The sequence below is a fragment of the Brienomyrus brachyistius genome, chromosome 11 (genome assembly GCF_023856365.1).
Source record: "Brienomyrus brachyistius isolate T26 chromosome 11, BBRACH_0.4, whole genome shotgun sequence".
NCBI classification, from domain to species: Eukaryota; Metazoa; Chordata; class Actinopteri; order Osteoglossiformes; family Mormyridae; genus Brienomyrus; species Brienomyrus brachyistius.
The window spans coordinates 25,338,542-25,351,825 of NC_064543.1; the positions used below are offsets into that span (position 1 = coordinate 25,338,542).

The 13,284-nt window shown below is 41.3% G+C and overlaps 1 protein-coding gene across 1 annotated transcript; it reads right to left on the minus strand.

Moving 5' to 3' along the window:
- Positions 1–3,151: 3,151 nt before the first annotated feature.
- Positions 3,152–11,737, minus strand: LOC125751905 (transmembrane protein 41B-like). The gene is made up of 7 exons (XM_049031324.1): positions 11,473–11,737; positions 10,434–10,551; positions 7,271–7,399; positions 6,259–6,352; positions 6,058–6,162; positions 5,399–5,537; positions 3,152–5,025 (listed from the first exon to the last, which is right to left on the minus strand). The coding sequence occupies exons 1-7, from the start codon at positions 11,570–11,572 to the stop codon at positions 4,856–4,858; spliced, it is 855 nt and encodes a 284-aa protein (XP_048887281.1). The 5' UTR covers positions 11,573–11,737; the 3' UTR covers positions 3,152–4,855.
- Between the last annotated feature and the right edge of the window lie 1,547 nt (positions 11,738–13,284).

Here is a 13,284-nt window from a genome sequence, read left to right on the forward strand (position 1 = left end):
TATTTCCAAAAGTATTGGGACACCCCTCCAAATATTGAATGCAGGTGTTCCAATCACTTCTATAGCCACAGGTGTATAAAATTAAACAGCTAGGCATGCAGACTGTTTCTACAAACATTTGTGAAAGAATGAGTCACTCTCAGGGGCTCAGTGAATTCAAGCGTGGTGCCGTGATAGGATGCCACCTGTGCAATAAGTCCATTCATGAAATTTCCTTGCTACTAAATAATTCATGGTCAATGGTTAGTGGTATTATAAGAAAGTGTTAGCAATTGGGAACAACAGCAACTCAGCCACGAAGTGGTAGGCCATATAAAATCACAGAGCGGGGACAATACATGCTGAGCTGTACAATGTACAGAAGTTGCCAACTGTCTGCAGGATCAATAGCTACAGAGCTCCGAACTTCATGTGGCCTTCAGATTAGCTCAAGAACAATGTGTAAAGAACTTCAGGTAATGGGTTTCCCTGGCCGAGCAGCTGCATCCAAGCCTTACATCACCAAGTGCAATGCAAAGCGTCGGGTGCAGTGCTGTAAACCACGCTGCCACTGGACTCGAGCAGTGGAGACGTGTTCTCTGGAATGACGAATCACCCTTCTGTCTGGCAATCTAATGGATGAGTCTGAGTTTGGCAGTTGCCAGGATAACAGTACTTGCCTGACTGCACTGTGCCAAGTGTAAAGTTTGGTGGAGGGGGGGTTATGGTGTGGGGTTGTTTTTCAGGGGTTGGGCTTGGCCCCTTAGTTCCAATGAAAGGAACTCTTAATGCTGCAGCATTCAAAGCCATTTTGGACAATTTCATGTTCCCAACTTTGTGGGAACAGTTTGGGGATGGTCCCTTCCTGTTCCAACATGACTGTGTACCAGTGCACAAAGCAAGGCCCATAAGGACATGGATGAGCAGGTCTAGGAGGAACTTGACTGGCCTGTACAGAGCCCTGATCTGAACCCGACAGAACACCTTTAGGATGAATTAGAGCAAAGAGCCAAACCTTCTCATCCAACATCAGTGCCTGACCTCACAAATGCTTTCCTGGAAGAATGGGCAAAAATTCTCATAAGCACACTTTTAAACCTTGTGGCCTTCCCAGAAGATATTCCCCTTCAGTATTAGACCATATACAAGAACTTGTGGCCATAGGTGGAAATTAGCAGAACATTTTTAACTAGGTTTGAGAAAGCACTTCTTTACACAGCATGTAGTTAGAGTATGGAATAGCCTCCATGTTAGTGTAGTGCAAGCTGAAACCCTGGGTTCCTTTAAATAAGAGCAACATAAGGTTTTAACTGTGAGCTATTAGTTAAGTTTTCCCCAAATGAGCTTGATGGGCCGATTGGCCTCCTCTCATTTGTATATTTCTTATGTTTTTATTGCATGAATTTTCCTCCTAGATATCTTTAGCAACCAAGAACCCTGTGCTTAAACTCTCATGAGGCACACGTAAATTGAACTTCCTCACCCTGTTCTAACCCTTCTTGGATAAAAAAAGCTAAGTCATTTAAATATGAGTTACATGTATGCAAGAAGAAAAAAAAACTGTCTGTAGCATACAGTATATACTTTTTTTTTTTTTTTTTACAGGCCCCCCCTAGGGCATATATCCAGTGATCCATGCAGGACTTCTACCAATTGTGGAAGTTGGTGAGAGTGGGACAAGTACAGATTACATGGGTGGACCAAACAGCAGGGTTGTCCAGGCAAAATGGTGCTGTCGCTTCCAACAGCACCAAATTATTATGTAGAAACTCACAGGCCACCCTACATGCTTTTATTTTAGGCATGAAACAATGAATCACAAAATAACAGTTAAGTTCCATAACTTTAAATTTATAAACACAAATGATATAAAACTGTTTTAAATACAGTCTCATTCTGGAAATGACAAATTTTAGTGTAACATTAAATAAAACTATCACTGGAAGTATAATTATTGAGAGTATTACTTATCATCAAGTACATTTCAGAATATTTTTTTGTAACGTGACTGAATATGGCTTCTACCATCCATTTTCCAAACTGCTTATCCTACTGGGTCACAGGGGGTCCGGAGCCTATCCCGGAATCAATGGGCACGAGGGAGGGAACAACCCAGGATGGGGGCTCAGCCCATCGCAGGGCACACTCACACACCATCCACTCACGCATGCACACCTACGGGCAATTTTAGTAACTCCAATTAGCCTCAGCATGTTTTTGGACTATGGGGGGAAACCGGAGTACCCAGAGGAAACCCCACGATGACATGGGGAGAACATGCAAACTCCACATACATGTGACCCAGGCGGAGACTCGAACCCGGGTCCCAGAGGTGTGAAGCAACAGTGCTAACCACTGCACCACCATGCCACCCCCAGCTTCTACCATGAATTATATATTAAGAATCTAAAGCCAGATATTTAGTTGACATACACCGTCAGAAAAAGGGTAGACGCATGGTAGTTCCGTTCACCAATATACAAACATTAATGCTACAAAAATGTTCCAGAGTCCATTTCTGTCCCTTAAATCAGAGGATACGACATAGACATCAGGAGGTACCTAAAGAACGGAAAAGAATTTTTTAGGGGAAAAAATAATTACACACACATACATAAATATTCTTAAATAATAATACTAGTGTAATTTATACTTTTTTCCTATTGCCAACATTTCAGACAAAATTGAAGAGCATCTCCTCCTTTGCTACTATTCAGTTTATATATGAATCTGTCAAATTTGGTGTTTATTTTAAAGTATTATAAACTGCTAAAATAATTTTAAAGTCTGACATGTCACATTGACAGTGGTCCGACCATATCTTGATGCACATCTCTGTATCCATAGGTATGTCCTACATCACGCAGTTGCATAACTGCGTGATGTAGGACATACCTATGGAATCAGCCACTCCCCCCCCCCCCCCCCCCCCCCCCGCATCCTCATCAGATACCTCTACATCTGCAGGACCCTTAAATGATTTGGCAGATTTGCTCTGCTTTACTAAGCAATTGGTTTTCTACAAAATATCTAATCAGAATACAAAAATCTTTGGAGAAGACGTCAATGTCCACAACGGATGACAATTACATACTGATTTGCAATGCAATTAAGTAAACTGAAAACAGGTGACTACAGTTAATAAGTCCTTACTGAATGAGAAAAACAGGAATACCATACCAAAAACACTTTATTTATTATTATTATGAGGGAAGGTAACCCCCGAGTTCAGCGACACGTGCTGTCTAACACAGCCCGGGGGGGGGGGGGGGAAAGCGCCGCCCGTACTGCACAGAGAGTGGGCGGGGGCGCGCGTCAGGAAAGCGCTCCGGGCGCGAGCCGCACGTTCCTCGTCCGCTGATTATCGATGGTGGTCGCGCGAAGAACCGTAGATCTAAGCGCGAAGCAGTTTCTGGCGCTCGCGGCGCTAACGTCACCGTTCCCCGCGTGCTCTGCTCGAGAGCAAAAACAAAGCTCTTTGTGATATTGTGACTCTCCAGCATAAAACTGTACACTTGGGTTAAAAATTAGAAATTAGGATTATGGCATCAAATGAAAGAGCACAAAAAAATCCTCAAAAAATATCTAAAAATACGACTTCCGTACGGTTTTGTGCTGGAGGGTCACATATCAAAAAAATAAGAAGCTTACCTTTGGGAAGGGTCGGGATGTGCAGGACAAAGACTTCCCCAAAAAAGTGGAATCGTGGGAAAGGCCAGAAACTAACAAACATTAAAATAATGCCAAAAACTACAGTGCAACAAACGTCTGCCCAGTGAGGACTAATCTTAATGAAACAGTGAGGCGTATACAATATTCCTGCACTACTGCGCCCCATTTGGAAAAATGAGAAATAGCAGAGTTTTAACTTTTAAAATTGCAGTAAAGATTTTTTCAAATCAACCGGTCCTTATTCTAAAAGATATTTTACCTGTGCTATTTTTCCTTATCTCAAGTGCACTATGTGAAAGCAGGCAGTGGATCTTGTTTTACACCAGTCATTTAGCAGCAGTGAGGTTTCATGACACTGCCATATACAAGTACCTTGATCATTACCACATTTTCAATTAATCACATACCAAGAGAAAAAATTGGAATTTGATATAAGGTAATGGTGAACAGTATGAAGTTATACCTTCAATGATTCATGAAGACACAATGGATGGATAAGCAACACAGATTAAGCAATTGTAATTCTATATTTTTACTGTTGTACCTCAAAATAAATAAATTTGACAAAAAATTATGTAATATTAACAGATGTACGTCATAGTAACATTCATAGTTAACCAGCGTAGCACACATTCTAAGGCACAACTTAGAATTAAAAAATTAAAAAATCAGCAGCCTGTAGGACTGGGGTCTCCAACTCCAGTCCTGGAGAGCTACTGTACTATCCAGTAGGTTTTCTGTCCCACTTGGCTTCTGATGAGCCACACCTGTTCCTGGTATTTACCTGAGAGCAGATGCAGCTCATCAGAAGCCGGGTAGGACAGAAAACCTACTGGATTGTAGCTCTCCAGGACCAGAGTTGGGAGACCCCTGCTGTAGGAGGTGCTTTGCTTAGTCAGAGTATTATTAAAATTCCATAGAACAAAACAGAAATTGAGCTATTAAAAGTTTTGTCTCCCATAATTGAAACACACTGTTCCAATCTAGATTAATAAAAATGAAAGATAAAACCTTGGACTATGGAAAAAGCAGATTAATTTTCATGGAGACTCGAGGTAATGGCCGCCTTTGTAGTGAAAATAGCTGTTTTAGTGCACTATGGACCTGAGCACTGGACTTTGCCTGGCGACCTCATCTGGCATGTGAGGCTGGTGAAGGACAGAAACCTTCAGAAAATGTGCTCTGAACCTCAAACAAGGACAGACTATTCTAGTTTCTTCTGCAGCTTCTTCTGGAAGCACACAGGCAGGATGGAGAGAAGGGCAAGTACAGCCAGCAGCAGCAGAGAGTTCCAGGACACAGCCTCCCCTGCTGTGGTCAGCTTGTACAGCGTGGTCCCGGCATTGATGGCCACAAAAGATGGAGGCGCCACTCCTGCAAGAATGGAAATGGGGTTTCAGATCCCAGTGACAGGTTAATGTAGCAGAGAAAAACCAACAACGCCAGAGAGGACAACTGGTACCACGGTCAAACAGTACATCAGCTTTCATTTATACTGGACAAACATACACAATATATACCACACTGGGAGAACATGCACTGCATATGGAGTTTGCAAGAGCAGGACCAAAGTCCCTAGTACAGGAGGTGGTATAACCAGGCGATTATGTGAACAAGTGTAAACTTAATCTCATTTGTTGATATTGACATATCTCACATATTACGTGTCACTTATTACACACATATTGGGGGCTCTGTAGTTAAATTAATGTGACATCAATGAGCATTAATTGGTCTTAATCCTTACCTAGGAATGTGCCAAGGAAAAAGAGCCCTAAAGGCACATTAACGACGGGGGATGTGATATTGATAAACCAGTTGGGAAGGAAGGGAGTGATCCTCAGGAATATGATGTAATTAATAAGATGCTCTCTGTGGTTGTCTACCTGCACAAAAGAGCCAGAGGGAGGGAACATCTTAATGAAAAGATTCAGAATGTAGCTTGTCATAGGGCTGGACAGTTAAATTACAATTATAATTTTGGCTTCCAATGATTATTAAAACAAAATTGAAGGGAAAAAAAAAAAAAAAGATTGTGCCGCATTTAATTTCGCGATGATGCTCCCACTTTGTCTTATAAATCCAGCACACCCCCTTTCCATCCACTTTTCATTTGCCCTACTCTGTCATCGTGCTGCTCTCTGGGGAGCACTCTTTAAAACAGGGATATGGAACTCATTTCAGTTATTGAATTGAGTTTGACACCAGTGCTTCAAAGGACACTTCAAACAACAGTCTGCTTTTTACTGGCCCTGATGGCACAAACGTTTTTATTTAGCTCTTCAGAGGTTGGCCAGATTCTCATACTCACTCTTGCCAGTTCAGACACCCTCACCCCCCACACCATATCAAACTCCAAGTCATCGTCAGCGTCTCCCAGGTACATCCTGACTGACCGATATTTACCTGCTGAGACCACTTCTCTGCCTTCTCCGTCAGGTATTTATAGACCACAGGTCTGCCCACCAAGTAGGAGAGCATATAGCAGAAAGAGGCTCCAAGTCCAGAGCACTACAAGCACAGGAGACGTGATCAGAAGGGGCATGAAGTACATAAAATGATATGAAGTTCTTATTTAAATCCATTATGGCATAGTATCATACTTACCAAGCAAACCAGGAACAATGCTAGTGGGAAGGAGTAAAGATAGCCTGACAGGATGCTGAGAAAGATGGAGCCAGGGATGGCAAAGGTCTGGAGGCTATGGCAACAGAATTAAGGCCAATACCAGCAGGGTTACAAAAAAAAAAAAAAAAAAAGGTTTTCATAGATGTACAGAAAAGGCCATGTATATATAATTATAAATGTCATATACAGCATACCATAGAAATAAAACTGCACGGATGACTTTTGAAAATCTTCAAGACAATTCCCACAAAACCGCTGCATCCTGATTTGAACACCACTTGGGTGATTTCATTGTACATTGAAGAGAGACTGAAGCCAGTCAAGTAGGATTATTGCTGTCCCACAGAGATGAGAATGATACAGCCCCCTCAGTTGAATGCTGCTGTTCTCAGGGGCAAAAAAGACCCCGACCACCTTCTCCTGCTCAGTTAAGCTATCTGCTATTGGGTCCTCAGCCAAAGTATCTTTCATTCATATGTTTAAAAAAAAGTTGTGGGGGAAAAAACCAGATATTAATGTACCCAGTGGTCCCTGAGAAACACACAAGCTGCATGTTGTATATTATCACTAAAATTACCTTATACACCAATTAATGAAGAGTACTGATTTACTTAACTATTTGTATTGCTTCTGAAAACTGCAAACAGTGAAGAGAGATTGCATAAACAAAAAACATCCAATGTTATCCCAGTTACAAGCTGATCGAACACCAAAAATACGTGTTCACAGACATCCAAATAAGCCCATTACCCTCAATGACATTAGCTCCAAGGGACACATCCACACACTTATCTTCTGTAACTAGTAATTAGTAACAAATTACTCGGAAATACTTCATTCAACATATCACACAGGGGAGACGGTCTAACTTTTGCTTCAGGGAGCATCAATAGCTCTAACTGTACAATCAAGTCTCTCAGTTAATTTAGGAAAACAAATGTAAATCAAAGCCAGTGCACACTTTAGTATGCTTTCATATTACAAAGGATACAAGACATATGTGGTGAAATAGGCTATCAATACTTGAGTGTAGTAAGTATCCTTGTACTTGGACAGAACTGTGCCCAAGGCTTTGGCATCATTCATGTCTTTGGGAATTTTCATTTTTTCCCACTCTTCACTGTACGGGAGAAAAAAGGTCATAGATCAGTGTGAGGAACTCCTCTGAATGGAATACAAATTGCATATTCTACCTAAGACATGGCTATAAAACAAACATATAGATTTGAAAGCAATACAGACCTAAGAAACACATAAGGGTCAGTCCGTGCCAAATCAAACAATGTCCAGAAAAGTTCCATGAGCATCATTCCTGATTTCGATGAAAACTTGGTATTTTGATCCTTATAGAGAACACTGAAAATTCCCCAAGTTTTATTGAAAAATTCTGATGCAGTCCAAAGTTATGGCCCTTTCAAATTTGGGTGCCACGCCCCTTTTTTGCACTCGCGAATCACGCATATAATTTGTAAGGGTTTTCAGGAGACTATATCTTCTAAGCAGGCTAGAGACCTGAAAATTGCTCTCCTGGTATACTTTTCCCTGCTCTTTCAGAATCTGTCATTAGTTCCTGTGACAGGTCAGTGCTTCGGGAAGTTTCCAATGGAGCAGGTATCCAGGGAGGAATTACCAGCCATGTCAACTGAATCCATGTTGGTTATTGGGAAGTCAACTCACTAATGAAATGACTGCCTTGTGTCTTAGGAAAGAAACTGAATGTACAGCAATTAGGCCTTTTCTTGGAATTGACATCATTCTTAGTAATACTTATCCAGGATGTGAAACATTCCTTAACAAGCCAATGTACCAACTGGACTACATACATGACATAACAGTTTTCATTGGAGTTAGGCTAATAATTCTTACCTAGGCTTGGCCAGTGTGACCTATTTTTACCATAGTAGACTATGTTATAACAATATTTTAAACTATTTTGAAAGTTGGCAGTTTGAAAACCTTAACAGAATGTTTGTTCTGGGATTGACTCCCTAACAAGCCACACCTGTCAACACCATGGTAGGCAGTCGTAATGAAAACCATGTCTAGGCCCCATGTTTGGCACCTAACTCAGTTGTAGTTGCCTACCTAATACCTTGATTTAGTGTAAAAATCAACCAGCATCAACCAGCATTAGTTCATAGATGTATTGAATGCAAAGGGCCATATTGCTTGGAAGCTATTTGCAGGGGGTGGGGCTCATGCATGCCAAATGCTCATTTTTTGACTGGAATACTATATGCTGAAGGAGTTGAGTTGAGATAGTTATTTTCAGCCTTTATAGTTCAGATATGCTCAACTGTACTGTGCACTGACCTGTCACAGGAACTGTGTTAGTCCGGATGGATTGACCAAAGAATATCTAAGAACTGTGAACATGGCTTCTCATTAATTCAATGATGCTACTAGTACGTTTTTCAAATTTACGATCTGATTTAAGTATCTCTGTCTGACAGTGCTCCTTCTCATGAGATTCACATTTCAAGAGGGGTATTCCCAAAATTGACCTCTTGGCAGCTGAACGGAAAGACATATTTGACCCTGGGAGTTTATATTGAAGGAATTGAGTTGAGATAGTATTTACAGTTCAGATATGCTTCTTTCATCTGTATAAGTTTCATTCCCATCACTAACTATCTACACAGTCAACCTCGCCCCCGAAGTAGGGGGTCCTGTAGGGAATTTCTCACCTGTGACCATTTTCAGATGGCAATATATCAAAGAATAAATGGTTATTTAGAATGAATTTGCATCTGCTTACAGTATCTTCCTCAAATAACAAAAATATAGAAGAACATTGGATGTAGGTATGGTGGTGACCCCACAGCTTGGGGTCAAAATCCGAAAAAAGTGAACCAAAAACTGATTTTTGCAGGTCCATAACTTTGAAGTGCTTCCCCTGAGCTTAATTTTAAACTTAGAAATGAAGATATAGTCTCCTGAAAACCCGTACAAATGACATGCGCGATTCACGAGTGCAAAAAAGGGGCGTGGCACCCAAATTTGAAAGGGTCATAACTTTGGACTGCATCAAAATTTTTCAATAAAACTTGGGAAATTTGCAGTGTTCCCTATAAGGATCAAAATACCAAGTTTTCATCAAAATCAGGAATGATGCTCATGGAGCCCCTGGTTGATTTGGCATGGACTGACCCATAAGGGATACATGCATCATTGTGAAGAGGCCAGTCAGGAAGATAAAGGAGATTAAATCTAGCCTGGAGCCAAAGAAACTATGTTTCTCATACCTAGCAAATTTTACATGCCATATTGCTCCGCTTAAGCATAGCATAACATCCATTCATCCATCCATTTTCCAAACCGCTTATCCTACTGGGTCGCGGGGGGTCCGGAGCCTATCCTGAAATCAATGGGCACGAGGGAGGGAACAACCCGGGATGGAGGCTCAGCCCATCGCAGGGTACACTCACACACCATCCACTCACGCATGCACACCTACGGGCAATTTAGCAAGTCCAATTAGCCTCAGCATGTTTTTGGACTGTGGGGGGAAATCGGAGTACCCGGAGGAAACCCCACGACGACATGGGGACAACATGCAAACTCCACACACATGTGACCGAGGCGGAGACTCGAACCCGGGTAGCATAACATCTTTATTTATAAAAGACTAAGTCAACCATAGCTGATACAAAGTGCTGTACATTGGAGCACTGGAGAGAGAAAATAAAAATAAAAACAAATACAAAGTCAGATCATTAAAAGAAAACTAAGTCCAGCTGGGAGATTAAATTTTCTTTTTTTAACTAAAGCTTAAGCAAACTGCAATCAGATTTGATTGTCATCAAATTGAACACAGCAGGGCAAGCTAAATTCACACATGGCTGACAAATCAACATAAGATAAGATAAGATAGGACTTTATTGATCCCACAGTGGGGATATTTGCGTGTTAACGCAGCTCCAGACAGCCAGCAAGAGAGAGTTTACAAGAGTAAAGAATATAAAAAATACAAGTAAGAATACAAAATAAAAATAATATAAAAAGATAGAGCAAATAATAATAATAAATAATAATGCCTATGTGCACCCATACCGTATGGAATATGGGTAGTGGGTTGTGGAAAGTGCAAATAGTAATAAAAATCAACTGTTTAACTACTATATATACAAAGGGTGGAATATTGTGGTACTTACTCGCTCATGTGTGGGAAATTTCTGTACACTAGGTACATGATACAGGCAGCACAGGAGAATATGGAGACCAGAAGGAGAAGCGACATCCGAGCAGAGCCCCTGCCAGAATAAGACAGGCCTTGGAAGGCAGAGGGAGGGGAGAAATCAAATCATTCTAAACTCTCAAAGCTCAATGGCAGAACCACATAAATATCACTGCAACATTTAGACTTGTGTTTCTCAACCTGGTCCTCGGGGGCCCCCAGAGAGTGGGAAGCTGGGAGGGAGCAAAACGTGGACTGTCTGGGGGCCCCTGACAATAAGGATATGAAGCACAAATTTAGACTCTGATGTATGTTTAATTGCGGTGCAACACCTTGCATGAATTTGCATCACTTGTTGACACAGAACATAGGAGTAGTTGAAGCTTTTTCCTCCAGGTGACGAAGAATTACTCAATATTTAATTTAATTGTCGTTGCCCGAGATTACCAAAATTTTGTAAATTTATTTTGTCGTATTTACCGGTCTAAAAAGAATTTCTTTTAATTTTACAGAATCACATCGTTTTCTTCGAAACTCGTTTGACATAACGCCAAGAGATAAGATCATTTAGGTCGGCCAAACATACAAATAAGAGCTAACTTTTTACACGCAGCCGACCAGACAAAAATACACAGTCACTACGTAGAAGCAATAATAATAATTGTATTTATCATTGTTGTTGTTGCAATTATTACTAAAGAGGAAGAAATCTTCCGAAGAACCAGAATCAAGCGGGGAACCCCACACTCCGCTAGACGGCACCGGACAAGTTCATACAATTTACTGAATGTGACAAGGAAAAATAATACTTCAAATTAAAGACACCTGAAACATATACAAATTAGCAAACGATTACCTGGTTGTTTAGATAGACTGACACAACCATAAAACCATATCAATATAACTTGCCATTTTGTTTGCCTGTCAGTTTAATAACGTAAGCCACCCTAAAATAATGCATGTCATACACATGGCGTCTGTTGACCGATTACAACTTTAAAAAGAGCAGCCGGTACCTTTTGGGACATATCCCTCCTTCGGTTTGGTTTCCTCTTGTTTTAAAGTGTCTGTCGCAATGCGCTCTATAGCCTGTCTTTCTGTTTGCCTTTTCGCCATTTTTACTTAACCTGAAAGACGTTTTTTAATCTATTGCGTAAATATAATACCCAGCATTACCGGGCAGCTAAGATAAAACCGGGTAAGTCCGGCCGCTCGCTGCCGCAGAGAACTCACTGGCCTTTCATGTTATAGTCGTTGGCTGTTGGGAAAAGAGATGAAAGAAGCTCGGGATCGTTATTAAAAACGGTGAGCCATTTCTCACTAGCGCTCCCATACGGGCGCCAGTCGAAAGTGCAGCGATGAAGATGAACGATGTATGTACACAATTACAGCAGAAAAGTGCAAATTAAATACACGAGTGCAAACTTCGTGGTAGGACATGGACCACATAGTGCACAGGAGGAGTTCAGGGGTCTTACAGCTTGTGGGACGAAGCTGTTACAAAGTCTGGTGGAGCTCGTCCGGATGCTGTGGTATCTCTTGTCAGGTGGTGAACAGCCCATGCAGTGGATGGGAAGAGTTTTTCACAATGCTGAGGACCTTGCGGATGCATTGCTTATGAAAGATGTCCTGGATGAACAGGAAAGAGGTCCCAATAATTTCCTTTGCGGTATTCACTGTATTCTGCAGTTACTTGCGGTCAGGGACATTGGAGTTCCCAAACCAGGATGTGATACAGTTGGTCAGGACATTCTCAATGGTTCCCCTGTAGAATGTGGTGAGGATGGGGGATGGGAAGCAAACCTTAAGAAATGCAGTCGCTGCTGTGCTTTCTTGGCCAGGGAGATTGTGTTGAGGGTCTGGGTGAGATCATCTGTCAGGTGAACACCAAGCTTCTGAAGGTCTCAATCTCTCATCCCATGATGTACAGTGGGGAGTGGTCAGCACAGGCCTTCCTGAAACCAGTAATTGTGTTTTTCATCTTGTCCAGGTTCAGACACAGATTGTTGCCTGTACACCAGTCTGGTAGTTACTCCACTTCTTTCCTGTAAGCTGACTCATAAATCTTTCTGATGAGACCCAAACACTGTGGTATCATCAGGGAAAGGACCTATGACCAGTGTGAGAGTGTGAGTGAGCCTTGCAATGGGTTGGCGCCCCATCCTGGGTTATTCCCTGTCTTGCGTGTGTAGCTTTCAGAATAGGCTCCAGACCCCCATAACCCTGCACAGGACAAATTGGTATAGAAAATTGATGGATGGATGGATGGATGGATGGATGGATGGACTTGTCGACAGGTATGTAGCCAGTGAGTAAAATTATAAGTTTGAACACCCTTCAAAATTAATTTTTGGGTATGGGTTAGCCAGAGGCCTCATACTAATTGACCCTGTTAGTTTATTTCAGGATTTAAAACATAGCTGCACCTTAAGATAAACCAATTTCCTCATACATGTAACACACTTTCGAAATAAAGTGATTCTGACTGCAATGTCAAAGGAAGTTCACCTAAACTGGTTTTCCTGTCAAATCACTGCAATCTGCCCAAAACAAAGCAACACTGAATTATATTTTTTTCCATTGCACTTTCATTGCAATTCTTCCAAATATATTACAGTATTTAAAAACAAATTCTAAATGAAATGCAAACTAATAGATCTTTAGACAGGTGTAATGTTTTTCTTCTACATAAAAAATAAACTAAAACTTGCTGTTTTATGTTTAATGTTGCTCTTATCACAGTCCGTGGTGTGTTAGAGTATGAGCCCTACAATTTTAGGGCCATGTTAATTTTTAAGCCCACAATTATGAGTGTGTCATGAGACCAT

What these genes read in the sequence shown, in the direction of transcription:
- LOC125751905 (XM_049031324.1), bottom strand. Translation starts at nt 11,572, where the DNA reads ATGGCGAAAAGGCAAACAGAAAGACAGGCTATAGAGCGCATTGCGACA. An exon ending in AATTTCCCACACATGAGCGA is followed by an intron (nt 7,400 to 10,433) that starts GTAAGTACCACA and finishes TCTCCCGTACAG; the next exon opens with TGAAGAGTGGGAAAAAATGA. An exon ending in CAGAGAAGTGGTCTCAGCAG is followed by an intron (nt 5,538 to 6,057) that starts GTAAATATCGGT and finishes TCTTTTGTGCAG; the next exon opens with GTAGACAACCACAGAGAGCA.